Below are 18823 nucleotides of genomic sequence, written 5' to 3'. Positions count from 1 at the left end.
GCGAAACGGTTTCCCAGTCTGCGTCGGGTCTCACCAATATATAAAAGACCACACCGGGAGCACCGGACGCAGTATACCACACCAGCCAACTCACAGGTGAAGTGCTGCCTCACCTGGAAGGACTAACTGAGGCCCTGAATGGTGGTGAGGGAGGAAGTGTAAGAGCAGGTTAGCACTTGTTCCGCTTACAAGGATAAGTGCCAGGAGGGAGCTGGGTGGGAAGGGATGGGGGGGGACGACAAGTGGACAAGGGAGTCGCGTAGGGAGCGATCCCTGCAGAAAGCAGAAAGGGAAAGATGTGCTTGGTAATGGGATCCTGTTGGAGGTGGCGGAAGTTACAGAGAATTATGCATTGGACCTAGAAGCTGGTGGGGTGGTAGGTGAGGACAAGGGGAACCTTATCCCGAGTGGGGTGGTGGGCGGATGGGGTGAGAGCAGATGTGCGGGAAATGGGAGAGATGCATTTGAGAGCAGAGTTGATGGTGGAAGAAGGGAAGCCCCTTTGTTTAAAAAAGGAAGACGTCTCCTTCGTCCTGGAATGAAAAGCCTCATCCTGAGAGCAGGATCTCCCAGTGGCCACACATTTTAATTCCACATCCCATTCCCATTCTGATATGTCTATTCATGGCCTCCTCTACTGTCAAGATGAAGCCATACTCAGGTTGGAGGAACAACACCTTATATACTGTCTGGGTAACCTCCAACCTGATGGCATGAACATTGACTTCTCTAACTTCCATTAATGCCCCTCCTCCCCTTCTCACCCCATCCCTGACATATTTAGTTTTTTTTCTCTCTCTCTCTGCCCATCACTCAGCCTGTTCTCCATCTCCCTCTAGTGCTCCCCCACCTCCCCCTTTCTTTCTCCCGAGGCCTCCCATCCCATGATCCTTTCCCTTCTCCAGCTCTGTATCACTTTCGCCAATCACCTTTCCAGCTCTTAGCTTCATCCCACCCCCTCCAGTTTTTTCCTATCATTTCACATTTCCCTGTCCCCCCACTACTTTCAAATCTCTTACTATCTTTCCTTTCAGTTAGTCCTGACGAAGGGTCTCAGCCCGACATGTCGACAGTGCTTCTCTCTATAGATGCTGCCTGGCCTGCAGTGTTCCACCAGCATTTTGTGTGTGTTGTTTGAATTTCCAGCAGCTGCAGATTTCCTCGTGTTTGCTCTTTAAATTCATGTGATTCGGCCTGGTTAGAAAAGCAAGATGGAAGTTAAATGTTTCATTAAAGATTAATGCTTTTAGTATGCAAATGTATCAGGTTTTGGTTCCGTGAATCTATTTTAACTGTTTTTAATGCCTTCTGATTTGACATGGGAACTGTTGTATTGCAAAGAACTCTCAGAATGATCGAATGTTATTGCGTCAACCTGGGGGTCTAGCTGTGAGAACTGAATTTTGATTTGTCCTGATAGCTGGAAATAAAACAAAGTTGAGTGTTACGGGCAAGGGGTGTAAAGAGGAGATAAATACATGAATTATTGATCGTTTCATTTCAGAAATACTGGGTGGAATGAAATGGGTGCTAAGGTCTGAAGTACATACAAAAAGTTTAGTCCGAGAGATGGGCTTAAAGAACATTTACTATGGTGGAGAAGCATTCCAAGTTTTTGCTATAGCTGGTGAAACGAAAGGAAAATACAGATGTTTGTAGGTAAACACAATGATTTGGATTTGGGTGTAAAGAAGTCATACAGCAATTAAATATGGAAGATTCCATCTGGAATATTTGTATAGTTTTTTCCCCCCATGTTAAGAAAGTGTATTTGCCAAAGGGTGAAACGGATGTTTTTGAGGCGTTATGGAGAAATTGGAAGGTTATCAAATGATAAAATTTGTCTTTTTTTTTCTTGTCAGCATTTAAAATTTTTATTTTAATTTAGTGATATAGTGCAGGTAGGCCCTTCCAGGCTCGAGTCACAGTGTCCCAGCAGCTCCTGACAACCTTGATTTAGCTTTAACCTAATCACAGGACAATTTACAGTGACCAATTAACCTACCCAGTGCATCTTTGAACTGTGGGAGGAAACCTGAGCACTTGGGGGAAAACTCCTGCATTTCACAGGAAGGATGTACAGAGACTCCTTATAGTTGCCATCGGGATTGAATTCCAAACCTCCCAACACCCCAAACTGTCACAACACACCTAACTGCTGCACTACTGTGGCGTCCATGATTTTGGAAATTACCATGATTTTAGATGATGTTGGTTTTTTTTTGAAGTGTTTGAGTTCTTCTCAGGACATTCACTGTTAATATTTTTTTTTAAAAAAATCAGGAAGTAATGCAGTTATGTCCTGGAAATGTAAAAAAATGTATTAAACTGAATGTCTTGATTTTTTTTATTTGTTTTTCTTTTGTTGCTCCATTCTGTGGGGGGAATGACAAATGAAAGGAAGGGCAAATGAATGGAAGAACATAGATCATGTGCAAGCTGATTGGATTAGTTCATTTTGGCATCATAATCAGTGTAGAGATCACTGCCCCTGTCCCTGTACTCTTCTATGTCCATCACAAAGGTAAGGTAGTATCTTGGGTTATCAGCCAGAGTCCTGTTCCATTGATTCAGGAGCTTGAATTCAAATCTTACTATGGCCATTATGGTCTTAGTATTATCTTATTTGAAGTAATTAAATAATGTCTGTACTTCTGGGTTCGTGCAATGGGCAGCTATTGGAGCTGCTACCATTACTGTTCCAGAGATCTGGGTTCAGTCATGACTTTCTCCCTGTGACTATGGTTTTTCATCCATGTGCCAAAGTGATGTGCATTCGTTGGTTAACTGGCTACTGTGAGTTGTCCCTTGTGTGTTGATGAGTGGTAGAATTTGGGGAGTGTTAACCAAAATGTGACAGTAGACAATAGGTGCAGGAGTAGGCCATTTGGCCCTTCAAGCTGGCACTGTCATTCAATGTGATCATGGCTGATCATACCCTGTTCCTGCCTTCTCCCCATATCCCTTGACTCTGCTATCTTTAAGAGCTCTATCTAACTCTTTCTTGAAACATCCAGAGAATTGGCCTCCACTGCCTTCTAAGGCAGAGCATTCCATAGATCCACAACTTCCTGGGTGAATAAGTTTTTCCTCAACTCTGTTGTAAATGGCCTACCCCTTATCCTTAAACTGTGGTCTTTGGTTCTGGACTCACCCAACATCGGGAACATGTTTCCTGCCTCTAGCATGTCCAATCCCCTAATAATCTTATATTTTTCAATCAGATCCCCTCTCATCCTTCTAAATTCCAGTGTGTACAAGCCCAGTCGCTCCAGTCTTTCAACATTTGACAGTCCCACCTTCCCGGGAATTAACCTCATGAGCCTACACTGCACTCCCTCAATAGCAAGAGTGTCCTTCCTCAAATTTGGAGACCAAAACTGAACACAGTATTCCAGATGTGGTCTCACCAGGGCCCTGTACAACTTCAGAAGGACCTCTTTGCTCCTATACTCAACTCCTCTTGATATGAAGGCCAACATGCCATTAGCTTTCTTCACTGCCTGCTGTACCTGCATGCTTACTTTCAGTGACTGATGAAGAAGGATACCTAGATCTCGTTGTACTTCGCCTTTTGCTAACTTGACACCATTCAGATAGTGATCTGCCTTCCTGTTCTTGCCACCAAAGTGGATAACCTTACATTTATCCACATTAAACTGCATCTACCCACTCGCCCAACCTGTCCAAGTCACCCTGCATTCTCCTAACATCCTCCTCACATTTCACACTGCCACCCAGCTTTGTGTCATCTGCAAATTTGCTAATGTTACTTTTAATCCCTTCATCTAAATCATTAATGTATATTGTAAATAGCTGCGGTCCCAGCACTGAGCCTTGCAGTACCCCACTAGTCACTGCCTGCCATTCTGAAAGGAACCCGTTAATCCCTACTCTTTATTTCCTGTCTGTCAACCAATTTCTTTATCCATGTCAGTACCCTACCCCCAATACCATGTGCTCTAATTTTGCCCACTAATCTCCTATGGGGACCTTATCAAAGGCTTTCTGGAAGTCCAGGAACACTACATCCACTGGCTCTCGCTTGTTCATTTTCATAGTTACATCCTCAAAAAATTCCAGAAGATTAGTCGAGCATGATTTCCCCTTCGTAAATCCATGCTGACTCGGACGGATCCTGTTTCTGGTATCCAAATGTGCCGCTATTTCATCTTTTATAATTGACTCCAGCATCTTCCCCATCACTGATATCAGGCTAGCTGGTCTTCCCTTTTTTTCCCTGTTTTCTCTCTCCTTCCTTTCTTAAAAAGTGGGATAACATTAGCTACCCTCCAATCCACAGGAACTGATCCTGAATTTATAGAACATAGGAAAATGATTACCAATGCATCCACGATTTCTGGAGCCACCTCCTTAAGTACCCCGGGATGCAGACCATCAGGCCCTGGGGATTTATCAGCCTTCAGTCCCATCAGTCTACCCAACACCATTTTCTGCCTAATGTGAATTTCCTTCAGTTCCTCTGTTACCCTAGGTCTTCTGGCCACTATTACATCTGGGAGATTGTTTCTGTCTTCCCTAGTGAAGACAGATCCAAAGTACCTGTTCAACTCGTCTGCCATTTCCTTGTTCCCAATAAGAAATTCACCCGTTTCTGCCTTCAAGGCCCAACTTTGGTCTTCACTAATTTTTTCCTCTTCACATACCTAAAGAAGCTTTTACTGTCCTCCTTTATGTTCTTGGCTAGCTTACCTTCGTACCTCATCTTTTCTCCCCGTATTGCCTTTTTAGTTATCTTCATTGCTCTTTAAGAGTATCCTAATCCTCTGGCTTCCCGCTCATCTTTGCTATGTTATACTTCTCTTTTATTTTTATACTGTCCTTGACTTCCCTTGTCAGCCACAGTTGCCCCCTATTCCCCTTAGAATCTTTCTTCCTCTTTAGAATGAACTGATCCTGCACCTTCTGTATTATTCCCAGAAGTACCTGCCATTGTTGTTTCACTGTCATCCTGCTAGGGTATCCTTCCAGTCAACTTTGGCCAGCTCTTCCCTTATGGCACCATAGTCCCCTTTGTTCAACTGTAATACTGACACTTCCGATTTTCCCTTCTCCCTCTCGAGTTGTAGATTGAAGCTTATCAGATTATGGTCACTACCTCCTAATGGCTCCTTTCCCTCAAGGTCTCTTATCAAATCCGGATCCGTCTCGGAGGCACTCTACAAACTCCCTTTCTTGGGGTCCAGTACCTGCCTGATTTTCCCAGTCTAGCATGTTGAAATCCCCCATAACAACAGTAGCATTACCTTTGCAACATGCCAATTTTAACTCTTGATTCAACTTCAGATTCAGATTCAGTTTATTGTTATTTAAAAACCACAAATGCAATGCAGTTAAAAAATGAGACAACATTCCTCCAGAATGATATCAAAAAAGCACATGACAAAATAGACTTCACCAGAAAATCCACATAATGTTTGGCAATCCCCAGTCCAGAGAGGCTGCTGCGTAATAATATTGCGTTCCCTGGAAAGGAGCTCCAACCCCACCAGACAAACAAGACCAAAAACTAAAGCTACAAGACCTGCACAAAACCACATAGTTACAACAGTGCAAACAATACCATAATTTGATTTAAAAAAAACAGACCACGGTCACGGTAAAAATAGTCCAAAGATGTTAAAAGACTATAAGTTCAAAAGAAAACTCCACACAGTTTCCACAAGTCCTCAGGGTCCCGATAGACTCGTCATCCCACGCCGGCAGCAGAAGGGAATACCCCCGCTATGGACTTCCACAGCACCGGCTGACTCAGCCTCGCAGACGCAGCACACAGTGAAAGCGACCTGACCACAGCGGACTCCGAGTCCATCAAACCTCCGAGCCTCCGACCATCCCCTCTGAGCACCATCCTCTGCCAAACGTTTTAACACGCCCCCGCCAACGGCCATTGGCAGCGCGACCCTGAGGACTGGGGGCCTGTTCTTCTCAGCAGAGACCTGGACCTCGCAGCAGCAGCAATGAAGAAGGCCTTCCTGGGGGTTTCCAGATGTTACTCCCTATATCCAGGCTATTACTTGGGGTCCTGTAGATAACTTCCATTAGGGTGTTTTTGTCCTTACAATTTCACAGTTCTATCCAAATTGACTCTACATCTCCTGATTCTATGTCACCCCTCGCAAGGGACTGAATTTCATTCTGCACCAACAGAGCCCCCCCCCCCCCCCCCTCTGCCCACCTGTCTGCCCTTTCAATAGGATGTACACCCTTGAATATTCATTTTCCAGCCCTGGTCCTCTTGCAGCCATGTCTCTGTTATTCCTACAACATCATGCTTGTCAATTTCCAACTGAGCCTGAAGCTCATCCACTTTATTTCTTATACTTCTTGCATTCATATATAATACTTTTAATCCATTACTCCTCTCACCTCTCACATCGATTCTTATTGCACTTGGCCATACTCTCCGATTCCCTTCCTGAGCTTTCTGCCCTGTTAATTCTGTTGTCTTTCTTAACTTTTCTTATTCTCTCTTTCACTTTAACTCCATCCTTATATTTCTGGTTCTTCTCCTTCCCCCCACTACTTAGTTTAAACACACCCGAATAGCCGTGGCAAACCTGCCTGTCAGAATGCTGATCCCCCGCCTGTTAAGGTGCAACCCATCCCTTTTGTACAATTCATCCTTAACCCAAAACAGATCCCAGTGGTCTAAGAATCTAAAACTCTGCTTCCCGCACCAGTTCCTCAGCCACTCATTCAGATCCTCTCTCTCCCTGTTCCTGCCCTCACTAATACGAAGAACTGGAAGCAAACCGGAGATAACCACCCTGGAGGTCCTGCTTTTCAGCCTACTTCCGAGTTCTCTGAAGTCACACTGCAGAATTTCTTTCCTCTTCTTCCTGACATCATTTGTGCTGACATGCAGTACCACTTCCAGCTGTTCACCTTCACCCTTGAGGATGCCCTGCAATCGGTCTGTAACATCCTGGATCCTGGCACCAGGGAGGCAATACACCATTCTTAAATCCCACCTGTTTCCACAGGAACCCCTTTCTGTATCTCTCACTATGGAATTCCCTACTACCACGGCTCTACCTGATGTCTCTCTCCTCAGCTTTGCTTCAGCGCCAATTTTTGACTCTCAGACCTGCAGTGTCTTCTGTCCCGACAGCTTCCAAGAGGGTGAATCTGTTTTCAAGAAGTGCATCCCCCAGGGTTTCCTGTACTCCCAAGCATCCATCCCTTCCTCATCATCGCCCCCCCTTCTCTCTTCTGGTATCTTTGGTGTAACGATCTCCCTGTAGGTCCTGTCCAGAAAACTCTCATTTTCCCAAATGAACCTGAGGTCATCCAGTTGCTTCTCCAGTGCACCAACATGGCCCTTCAGGAGCTGAAACCTGGACACACTTTCCACAGTTGTAGCAGCGGGAGGCACCATCAGTGTCCCTGACCTCCCACTTCATGCAAGCATCACACTGAAACGATTTACCTGTCATTTCTTCACCACTTCTCACCCTCTCCAACTGTGGTGTAGCCTCCTCCCTCAGCCTTCTCGCTGAAGGAGCCAAAGACTCACACTTTTCTCACAAGGCACTTCCCTCGACAAGGCCACTCCCCTAGAGCAAACCTTGCTTATATTGGCTGATAATCTGACTAATTCGTTTCATTTGCCGCACCTCTGCCGACCTTGAAGGTGTGTGTTGCAGGCTGGTCCCGGCTGGTTTCTAAATGAACCGCTCCTGAAAACAACAGAAAATAGACTCCCAAGAGCTTACCTTCTCAGCCAATCCCCGCCCTCACTCCTTCACTTGCCACACCTCTGCCGATCTTGAAGGTATGTGGGGAGAATAAAAAGAGAGATTAATGTAAGATTACTGTAAATGGTGGTTTGTTTATTGGGGTCAGTATTGTGCTCTGTATCTCTCTCAATGATACAGAAGTTTGTGGTTAGGGTGAGGAGGAAAAAAATGCCACTTCTGAGCAAAGCTGAAAATGAGAGTAATACTGCAGGAGCTCTTTGCTATTGTAGGGTTTATGCTTGTCTCAGCAGACTGAAAATATTAGATTTTGAGGCATCTTGGATTAGTGAAAGTAATTATTTAAATCTGAATTTTTTATGAATTCTCATAAGCCTTGGACACTTCAGCTTTAATTGCATAACATCAAGCGTTTCAGAAATATAAGGACAATTCATTTGAGTTATGTGATATAGAATGTTTGATTCTAGAATTCTGTACCTTGTGCTCTGTAGAATTATCATACAAGGCTGAAAGTGAGGTTCAAGTTACTGTGAAAAGCTGTTGCCAAAAATCAAGTGATAGTTTGTGCCTGAATGAACTGCCAAATGTTGAGGATTGAAGTACTGCACTTAAGTTCAAAGGTGAAAGTTTCACATTTTAAATAAAAGGATAGAAGCTATGGAGGCGCTTGATTTTTTTTACATTTGTGTAATATCTATCACAGTTACATCCTGAATCTATAGGTTATCCTAATCATTGATGTGCTCTTCACCAGTAATTAATGACTGTTTCAAGTCAGGAATTCAGTGGAGTCAATGTAGATTTATTTGATCTCCCATCCTTGCTGTTGGACTTAAATCTGGAATGAAAAAAAAGAAATGGTTCATTTGAAGAATTTTATGTGTCAGTTACTCAGTTTACTGGCTGGCTGGTGGCATAGTGGCATTAGCACCAGACTTTGGAGCGAAGGCTCCCGAGTTTGAATCCAGCCAGCTCCCTTGCATGCTTTCCATCTGTGCTGGGGTGAGTGTCGGCCTCATCAAAACAAGAAAGCCTGCTAAAAAAAAAATGCAGTCACGACGGCGTACCGATGACTCCACTCAAAGTTAAGGGCTTTCTTCTTCTTCTATTCAATTTACAAAGACTTTTTATTTTTTTGAGCTAACATAGGTGGTCTCTGCTCAAAGACAATTAAAATTTGATGCCCTTTGACAGAAAGAGCACTTCTGAAGTGAGATATTAGGCTCTCAAAGTTGAGCCATATTTTAAGTACAGCAAGATGTTCTAGCTTCCAGCTGAGGAAAATATTTGGCTGTGAATTAGTATTATATCTGTGTTAACTTGGCAAAAATTACACTACATTTGAATAATTCATTATCTTTCTGCTTGTGTATAATGCCACCCACTCTCTTGTGTCTGTGATAGTCTTGATTTCTCTCTGTTCTTTGAAAGCAAACTATTTAATTGATCTGTCATTTTAATACAGAGTCAGATGGGGAATAGCAATGAATTTTAAGCAAAGTCAGTGATTCTTCCTTTCTTGGTTAGATTTGAAAATTTTCTTCTTTCTGTGAGAATTTTACATTGCGACATTTGTTTAGTCTTGCTAGCATTTTGGAAGATTAACAATGTATTTCAAGTTGTAGAGATAAATATGGATGGAGAGAACAAAGCAAATATGTGACAATGTAGAAATTGAGATGGTAACCAAGATGTGCCAGATGACCCAGTGATTCTCAGTGCCATCTAAGAGGGAAGCAAATATGAGTTGATCAATCTGAAAGAATTCAATAAAAGGTTAATAAAGGCTGTAGAAAATAAAAAAGCATCCTGGACCTGTCAGACTGCAGACCACAACAACTGCTGAAATTATGAAATTTTTAAAAAAAATTGCTGTAAATACTCAGTATGAATAATTTTGCACATGGCTGGAATATTGGTAGTATTGTTGTTAGGATGAAGGATAGTTGTATGTTGTAGAATGATATTGATCAGTTAGTAATGTAGGGTAATGGTGGGTAGAATCTATTCTCCTAAATGCAAATTCATGCACTTTCAGTGGGACAAATGCAAAGAATGCTGGAGCCTTGGGGAATAATAAGGGCAAGAGGAACTTCAGCATGTAATCTGATAATCTCTGAAGGTGACAGCAGAGGTGAGTATGGCAATGAAGAAGGTATGCAGGATATTTCATTGGTCAGGCATGATCCAAATTTTTTTAAACACTGGTAAGGCCACAGCTGGAAGGGTATTGTTGCACTTTGCAAAGGAGTTTCATAAGGAAGTTGCCTGGGTTGGAGCACTTAGATCAGGCATGGGCAAACTACGGCCCGGGGGCCATATGCGGCCCGTTAAGCTTTTTAATCCGGCCCGCAGAACTTGATGAAATTATATTAATAAACCTTATTAACGTTTTTTCCCCGCAATTCTGGCGTTTTCCCAATAGATGACGCACTCTATATACATTGACCTTTGTTGAGGTGCAGCATATTACTCCACATTTGCGCTTTACTCTTTGTTCGGCTCAACCTATTTGTGTGAACAGGCGTTCAGCGTCATGAACATCAACAAAGCCAACCACAGATCCAAATTAACTGACCAACACCTCAGATCCATCATGAAAATTGCCACAACAAAACTAAATCCAGACTTTGATGCGCTGGCTAAAAAGGGAGACCAACAACACTGTTCCCACTGAAATTAAAAATAAGTTTCTTCATTGTGTTATGTAAAAAATGCATTTGAAAATATTTTTTTCAATAAGCCTTACATGTTACATGTCATTTCTGTTAAGTGATGGACATGAGTAGTGGGCAGGTGCACGTACGTTCTCAAAATAAAAAATGCGCTCCAGATCAAATAACGCGCTCCGCATACTGGCGCGCTGTCACTGTTCTGTCCTTGTGCTGGTCGTTGTTGAGTTTTGGCACAGGGGACAATTGAATAAGAAGGAGCAGGACAAGTAGACCTGCATCTCCTACCGTTTTTGAAATAAAGACAGGAGGAGAGTGATGATGATAATATCTTGAAGGATAACAGAATTTTCAGTGCTTTAAAATAATAACTGTTACTATTTAAAAAAAGCTGTATTTTATTCATTTAATTTTCAGTGTTTTAAAAGTCATTTCAATAAATAGCTAAATACTATGGGACTTCAAAGACAGATATTTTGTTGTAATGCATTTGTTCATTTTCAATTGAAATTAAAGCACATGTTTTCTACATATCCCATGATATTTTATTTTCTCCGTCCATCTGCTCCTGGTCCGGCCCCCCTGTCAAATTTTAGAACCCTTTGTGGCCCACAAGTCAAAAAGTTTGCCCACCCCTGACTTAGATCCTTACTAGGCTGGGCGAAGGATTGATAGAAGGAAAGGTTTTCCTATACAGGTTTCCCCCGCTATCCGAAGGTAGAGTGTTTCTATGAAACCGTTCGTAAGCCGAAATGTCGCAAAGCGAAGACGCAATTACCATTTATTATATGGGGAAAATCTGTGAGCGTTCTCAGACCCAAAATATAACTACAAAATCATGCCAAATAAAACATAAAACCTAAAATAACAAAAATATATAGTAAAAGCAGGAATGATATGATAAATACACAACCTATATAAAGTAGAAAAACTTTTCTGCAATCATTGCAACACTGTCTAGCATAGCGATAATCTCACTACTTAGCGCTACTAGCATAGCGGAAGCAGTGTCAGTGGAAGCATACCAAATAACAAATAAAAGTACACAGCCTATATAAAGTAGAAATAATGTATGTACAGTGTAGTTTCACTTACTGGAATTGGGAAGACAGCAAGCACACTGATGATGATGTGTTAGTCTGAGTCGTCGGAGGTTGGGGTTTATGGAACACAACGGGAAGTGTTTTCTTATCAACACTTTTAAGTGCCCTCGGATTTTCTGAATAGTACACTAGTAGAGGCTTAAGGACAGCATCACCAGTGGCATTAGTCATAGGCATTAGGGTAAACCTGGCCTTCGGTGCCTTGTGTCCCTTAGCCTGCTTTTCTTCTATCGAAATAAATGTCTTGCTCAGAAATTTTTGCTTGGAACCTTTCAGCAGCTTCAGTATCAGCCGAAGCACTCTCTCCAGTAAACGTTAAACTACGAAGCTGCCCTCGCCTCAGAAACCAATCAAACCACTCATGACTACCTTTAAATTCCACTATCGCAACACTTTCATCACCATCATCCAGTGCTTTCTGTTTCAGCTTATTAAAAAGGCTTGATTGCTCCTTAGGTATAAGATAACTTAACGGAACACCACGCTTTGTACACCCATCAATCCACTCAAGCAATAGACTTACCATTTTATCCATCATTGGATGCCAACTAAAAGAGACCACTTTGCTACGAGCAGAGCCAACAGTAACATCGACAGCCTTCAAGATTCTTACTCTCTGCCTATAAATAGTGCGAATGGTTCAACGCGCTGACAATGTCCTTAATTGAAACGCTGAATTATGCCTAGTTTTACACTAAGTATAACACCCTTACAAGCTCTCTTAAGCTTTTCCAATACCTTAGAACTCATCTTGCTAACGGATGCACAAAATAAATCGAGATAAAGCACAGATGCTCACAGGCACGTGTTTAAGCAATGGTGGCTTGAATCAGTTCCAGGGGAGGAGCTTGGCTACTCGGGGCGCATGCTACCTTTTTCGTAACAGTGAAAACACTTTCTGTTAGTGAAAACAAGTAACTAATGTAGTTCTTTCATAACAGTGAGGTGTCGTAAAGTGAACGTGCGAAAAACAAGGGCCACCTGTAGTAGATTTATCTAGCTCTAGAGGGCATGGATTGAGAATAAGAATTGAGATGTTTTGTGGGGGATCTGAGAAAAGTTTGAAATTTGAACACAGTGCCTGAATGGGTCATGGAGGTGAACAAAGTGTAAGATCATAACAGAGTAGATTGTGAGGGCAAATCCATAATATTGTACAGAGTCTGAAACCAGTAGGATAGAAGAGTTGGTGAGATTTCTTGGTTGTGACATCAATATGGTAGGACTGTTGCAGATGTTTACTCTTATGAGGTTGAAGCTCTCAACTGTCGAAATAGAAGAATCATGACCACGACATCCTTTTCTGAAATCAATGACCAGCCTTTTGTTGACATGGAAGGAAAGGTTGTTGTCATGACACATTTTCACTAAACTCTGTACCTCTTTCCTGTACCCCAATTCATCATTATTTGAGACGTGGCCCACTACCGTATCATCTGAAAACATGTAGATGAGGTTAAAGCAGAATGTGGTTACACAGTCATAAATTTACAGGGAGTAGAGCAGAGGCTGAGATCACAAGGTTGTAAAGTACCTGTGTTTAGAATAATTGTGGCAGGGGTGCTTGTGCCTGTCATACTGATGGTGATCTGTTGGTCAGAAAGTCAAGGATCTATTTGCAGAAGGGGCCATTACTCCCAAGGTCCTGAGTTTGGAAATGGGTTTGCTTGGAGTAATAGTATTGATAGTCTGATGTAGGTATCTTTACTGTCCATGTGCTTCAGAGATGAGTGTAGATCCAGAGATGTGGCAGCCACCATAGGCATGTTTCAGCAGTACGCAAATCACAATGGGTCAAAGGTGTCTGGAAACCTGGAACTGATGATCAGCTTCTTGAAGCACTGCATGTTAGTAGATGTTAGAGCCTCTGGGCAGTGGTTGTTAAGGTACGTTATCTTGTTTTTCTTGGGTACCGGAACAATAATAGGAAGTAATGACCTGAAACGGGAGAGAGCATTTTTACGTCTGAAAATAGGCATGCTAACTGCTTAGTACAGGATCTAAAGCTGAGACTGAGGCCTCTGTTGGTCAGGGTTGACCATGGATGTTGCATCCTAGCTACCTAGATATTCAAGCCTAGGCAATACGATATGGAGAGCAAGCTGTTGCCCATGTAACAACCTCCCCCTCTCCACCCTGCTGATGAACCCAATGGAATGGCAGAAACCGATACAATTTGGCACCAGCAGTGGCACAGGAGTTGCCAGTCAGCGTTGAACTCAACATAAGGCTATCTTAGGGACTCCAGCCCGGATTTTTCCCTCAGGGTTTACTCCCGACGCCTTCCCCATGTGTGGGTATAGCCACAAGGTAGCGGAGGTTTGAGATCAGAGTTTTCCTGCCCAAAGCGACTGTTTTTAAGGTGCCAGTAGCCCACCTTTGCTCCTTCTCCTGTCAGTAGAAATGGTTCTGCCGGGCTTAGTAGCTAAGCCACATGTAAAGGCCAGGAGCCAGACTTGGTTGTCAGAGGCTACTTGAGGTACACACCATTGGGAGCACTTAATAGATAGTGAGAGCTTGTACCCATTACCACTTCCAGCTATAGCAACCTTAAGGAACCAAGGACACAGCCAAGAACACCATCCTGGTCCAAGAAAGTCAGTACTAATGGATGAAAGGACAGTGGAAGGAAAAGTATGTAGAAAACCCACAGAGGGCAAACTCTGAAACTGCTTGCCAGCAGGATAAGCTCAGCAGCTTTTCTCTGTTTGTTAGGTACAATGTTGATTTTTGCTGATTATTTCAATCATGGTTTTGAACTTAAACAAAGATCTGTGAAATGCAAAGACAAGTGTACATATAAGGTATCATCTGTTTGCTTGGTTCCCTTTGAGGAAAAGGACTTGATTGTAAATTTGGATTTGATCACCAGATTTCAAAGGATCATAAACCCATTTTGAAGAGTGTAAAAATGATATTGCTATTTCTACTTCCATGTGTCCTCTTAAAAAGATTTGATCTTGAACTAAGTAATGTTGATTTATTTGAAGGGGTATAAGTTCCTTTTTACCCAAATCTAAAGTGATTATCATTTCTTGAATTTATAAAATGATTGATAAAATTGCTGTTACTGGCTACTGTTGGTTCGATTGATTGTCATGTGGTTCTTCAACTCTACAAGCCCAACTGCTGTGAATTTAACAGGAAAAATTTGTACGGTTGGCCCTCCTTATCCACGAGTTCCACATCCGCGAATTCAACCATTTTCAATCGTGATCATGATTGTTTTCGTGAACAGAAACACTGCGGATTCAGAGCTTAGCCGCCGCATCCTAATGTCCACTGCACTGAGACAGATTAAATAAGGTCTGGGGTTCCGCTGGGTCCCAGGGTCCACCGTATTGAGACAAGTTGAATAAGTGACTTGAGCATTCGCATTTCTTGATATCCACGAGGGGTCCTGGAACCAATCCCTTGTGGATAAGGAGGGCCGACTATATGTTGAACATTAAATAACTCAATGCACTTAAGCAAGAATAAACAAAATTTGCCAGCAACCTTTGAGATGCTTCAGTGGGTGCCAAGAGGCTTGTGTTCGGTTTTATAGAGGAAATAATTTTAATCTGTGTGGTATGGAGAGAAAATAATTTTTAAAATGCAGTGGTATTCATTCATCATTTTGTGGAGCTCTGTAATTTTAAATTAATATAGTCTTTCATCTAGCCACTCAGAGAAATTCAATACAATCAAACCAACAGTGTTCTTTGAAAGGAAAATCTTTTGAGGATGTTAGCAGAGTATTTGGATTTATGGAAGATATTTAAGATGGTCTATATTAAAGGCTGGTGAACGAGATAAGACCTCTCAGTATTTAGGGATGTATGCTAATTTGAAGATTTGTTATGACAGACACTCAGAATCAATGGGTCAGTTTGAGAGGATTTAACTAGTGGTGTGCACTAAGGACTAGTTCTTGATTGATTATTTCAGTCATGGTTTTGAACCCAAACAAAGATCTGTGAAATACAAAGACAAGTATATGTATAAGGTATCATCTGCTTGCTTGCTTCACTTTGAGAAAAAAAGACTTGATTGTAAATTTGTATTTGATCACCAAATTTCAAAGGGTCATAAACCTATTTTGAAGCTTGTAAAGATGATATTGCTGTTGTTGGATTTATACTCTGAGGCCATCAAACTTTACAACTCCTCCCTCGGAGTGTCAGACACCCTGAACCAATAGGCTGGTCCTGGACTTATTTCCACTTGGAATAATTTACTTATTATTAATTATTTATGGTTTTAATTGCTATATTTCTACACTATTCGGTGCAACTGTAATGAAACCCAATTTCCCTCGGGATCAATAAAGTATGTCTGTCTGTTTAGGTTGCTGCTGTTAAGAATAAAGGTGTGATCTCCTAAGAAGGTTATAGACTATTCTCTGAAATATAGCATCAGTTTTTAAAATTGCTGGAGAAATTACTGGGTTGAAAGCTAATAAATGTTTTATTCCTGATGATCTAATAAATGATAGAATGCACTTGATGTCATCTTCTATGATTCTTTATGTCATGGAACAATTTTTGCATGTTGGAGGAGTTAGTTTCTTAAAAGAACATGAAAGTAGGAAACTGGTATAAAAAAGACAAACTGACATTTAACTGAACATTAAATTATGTATTTAAATTAAATACAGAAAAAAATTAGAACACTTCCAATATTATTATAGTACTATAAAACTATGAGTTTCTAATAGTGATCGAAGGAGAAATTCATCCAGTAAATTCTACCGCATTTGACAGAATAAAACCAGCGCAGCTTCCTTGTGCAGATAATTCATTGTCTTTGTATAATCCTTTCAACAATTGCATCCTCCAAATTTTCATTGTAAGATTCAAGATGACTGTCAATCCTTCAAATTTTTAGCAGTTCCTGATGGTGAACTAATGAAATTGTTTCATTTTTATTCCCAGCTGTTTCTGGCATCTCCAAATCTGAATGCTTGAAACCACAGTGAGCAGAACAGTTCAGAATCTGAATCAGACTTGACACAGCCAGTGGGATGAGTTACAGGGCGATAGAGGCATGGTGCAGTTAAAACAAAAACCAACAAATAGTAGATTGAAAGTGTTGTATTTGAATGCACATAGCAGAAGAAATAAAATGGACGATCTTAAAATTCAGGTACAGATCGGCAAGTATGACGTTGTGGCCATCTCTGAAACTTGGCTAAAGGGTGGCTGCCAATGGGAGCTGAACGCTCAAGGATATGTGGTGTATTGGAAAAATGGGTCAGTAGGCAGAGGGGGTGGTGTAGCCCTGTGTATAAGAAATAATATTAAATCATTAGAAAGGGATGACATAGCATCAGAAGGTGTAGAGTCTCTATGGGTTGAGTTAAGAAATGGTGAGGGGTAAAGGACCTTAATGACAGGCCAGTACTGGACCTCGAGAGAGAATTTGTAGAATGTCAAAGGGATGGCTTTTTAGAACAGCTTATTGTTGAGCCCACTAAGGGATTGGCTGTGCGGGATTGGGTGTTGTGCAATGATCTGGAGGTGATAAGAGAGATAAAGGTTAAGGAACCCTTGGGGAACAGTGATTACATTATGATTGAGTTCACTTTGAAATTTTGAGAAGGAGAAATTAACTTCCAATGTGTTGGTATTTCAGTGGAATAAAGGAAATTAGAATGGCATGAGAGGGGAACTGGCTAAGGTTGACTAGAAAGAGACACTAGTAGGAAGTACAGCAGAGCAGCAATGGCTGGAGTTTCTGTGAAAAATGAGGGAAGTGCAAGACAGATATATTCCAAATAAGAAGAAATTTTTGAATGGAAGAAAGAAGCTATCGTGGCTGACAAGTGAAGTCAGAGCCGAAGTAAAAGCAAAAGAGAGGGCATACAATGAAGCCAAAGCTAGTGGCAAGATAGAGGATTCTGAAGCTTTCAAAAACTTTCAGAAAGAAACTGAGAAGTTCATTAGGAAGGAAATGATGAATGATGAAAGGAAGCCGGTGACCAATATCAGAGAAGATACTAAAAGATTTTTTAAGTATATGAAAAGTTAAGGGTAGATACAGGACCAATAGAAAATGACGCTGTAGATATTGTAATGAGAAACACAGAGATGGCAGAGGAATTGAGTGCGAATTTTGCATCAGTCTTCACAGTGGAAGACATCAGCAGAAAGGTAACTATAGACCTGTTAGCCTGACATCAGTGGTTGGGAAGTTGTTGGAATCGATAGTTAGGGATGAGATTACGGCATACCTGGTGGTACATGACAAGATAGGCCAAAGCCAGCATGGTTTCCTGAAAGGAAATTCCTTTTTGAGGAAATTATAAGCAGGGTAGACAGAGGAGATGCAGTAGATGTTGTGTACTTGGATTCTCAGAAGGCCTTTGACAAGATGCCGCACATGAGGCTGCTCAGCAAGATAAGAGCTCATGGAATTACAGGGGAGTTACTAGCGTGGGTGGGGCATTGGCTGATCGGCAGAAAACAGAGTGGAAGTAAAGGGATCCTATTCTGACTGGCTGTCCGTTACTAGTGGAGTTCCACAGGAGTCGGTGTTGGGACCATTGCTTTTTACTATGTTTGTCAATGATTTAGACTATGGGATTAATGGATTTTGGCTAAATTTGCCAATGATACAAAGATAGGTAGAGGAACAGGTAATAGGGAAACAGCCTGCAGAGACTTAGATAGTTTAGGGGAATGGGCAAAGAAATGGCAAATGTAATACAATGATGGAAAGTGTATGGTCATGCACTTTGGTGGAAGAAATAAACTGGCAGACTAATGTTTCGATGGGCGAGAATTCAAAATGCAGAGATGCAAAGGGACTCGGGAGTCCATGTGCAAGATACCATAAAGGTTAACCTCCAGGTTGAGTCGGTGGTGAAGAAGGCGAATGCAGTGTTGACATTCATTTCTAGAGGTATAGAATATAAGAGCAGGGTTGTGATGTTGAGGATCTATAAGGCAATCGTGAGACCACACTTGGAGTATTGTATGCAGTTTTGGGCTCCTTGTTTTAGAAAGGATATACTGATGTTGGAGAGGGTTCAGAGAAGATTCATGAGAATGATTCCAGGAATGAAAGGAACCGTATGAGGAACATCTGATAGCTCTTGGACTGTATTCTCTGGAGTTCAGGAGAATGAGGGGGGATCTCGTAGAAACATTCCGAATGTTAAAAGGCCTGTACAGATTAGGTATGGCAAAGTTATTTCCCATGGTTGGGGCGCTTAGGACAAGAGAGCGTGACTTTAGGATTGAAAGATGATCATTTGGAACAGAGATGCAGAGGGTGGTAAATCTGGGATTTATTGGTGGGTGCATTTAAGGTAGAGATAGATAGGTTCTTGATTAGCCAG

General features: G+C 41.8%; 1 protein-coding gene across 3 annotated transcripts in view; it reads left to right on the top strand.

The window, feature by feature from the left end:
* Window positions 1-18823, top strand: part of waca (WW domain containing adaptor with coiled-coil a) — a 117484-nt gene that overhangs the window by 16579 nt on the left and 82082 nt on the right. Inside the window, exon 8 of one of the 3 annotated variants that reach the window (XM_059972004.1) lies at window positions 9763-9858. The exons of the other annotated variants lie outside the window; for them this stretch is intronic. Within the exon in view, the coding sequence (XP_059827987.1) occupies window positions 9763-9858 (96 nt within the window). The remainder of the gene's footprint in view (window positions 1-9762; window positions 9859-18823) is intronic. 3 annotated transcript variants of the gene reach the window in all.

This window comes from Hypanus sabinus, chromosome 6 (assembly GCF_030144855.1).
Source record: "Hypanus sabinus isolate sHypSab1 chromosome 6, sHypSab1.hap1, whole genome shotgun sequence".
NCBI classification, from domain to species: domain Eukaryota; kingdom Metazoa; phylum Chordata; class Chondrichthyes; order Myliobatiformes; family Dasyatidae; genus Hypanus; species Hypanus sabinus.
This window is presented reverse-complemented; position numbering and strand designations above follow the sequence as displayed.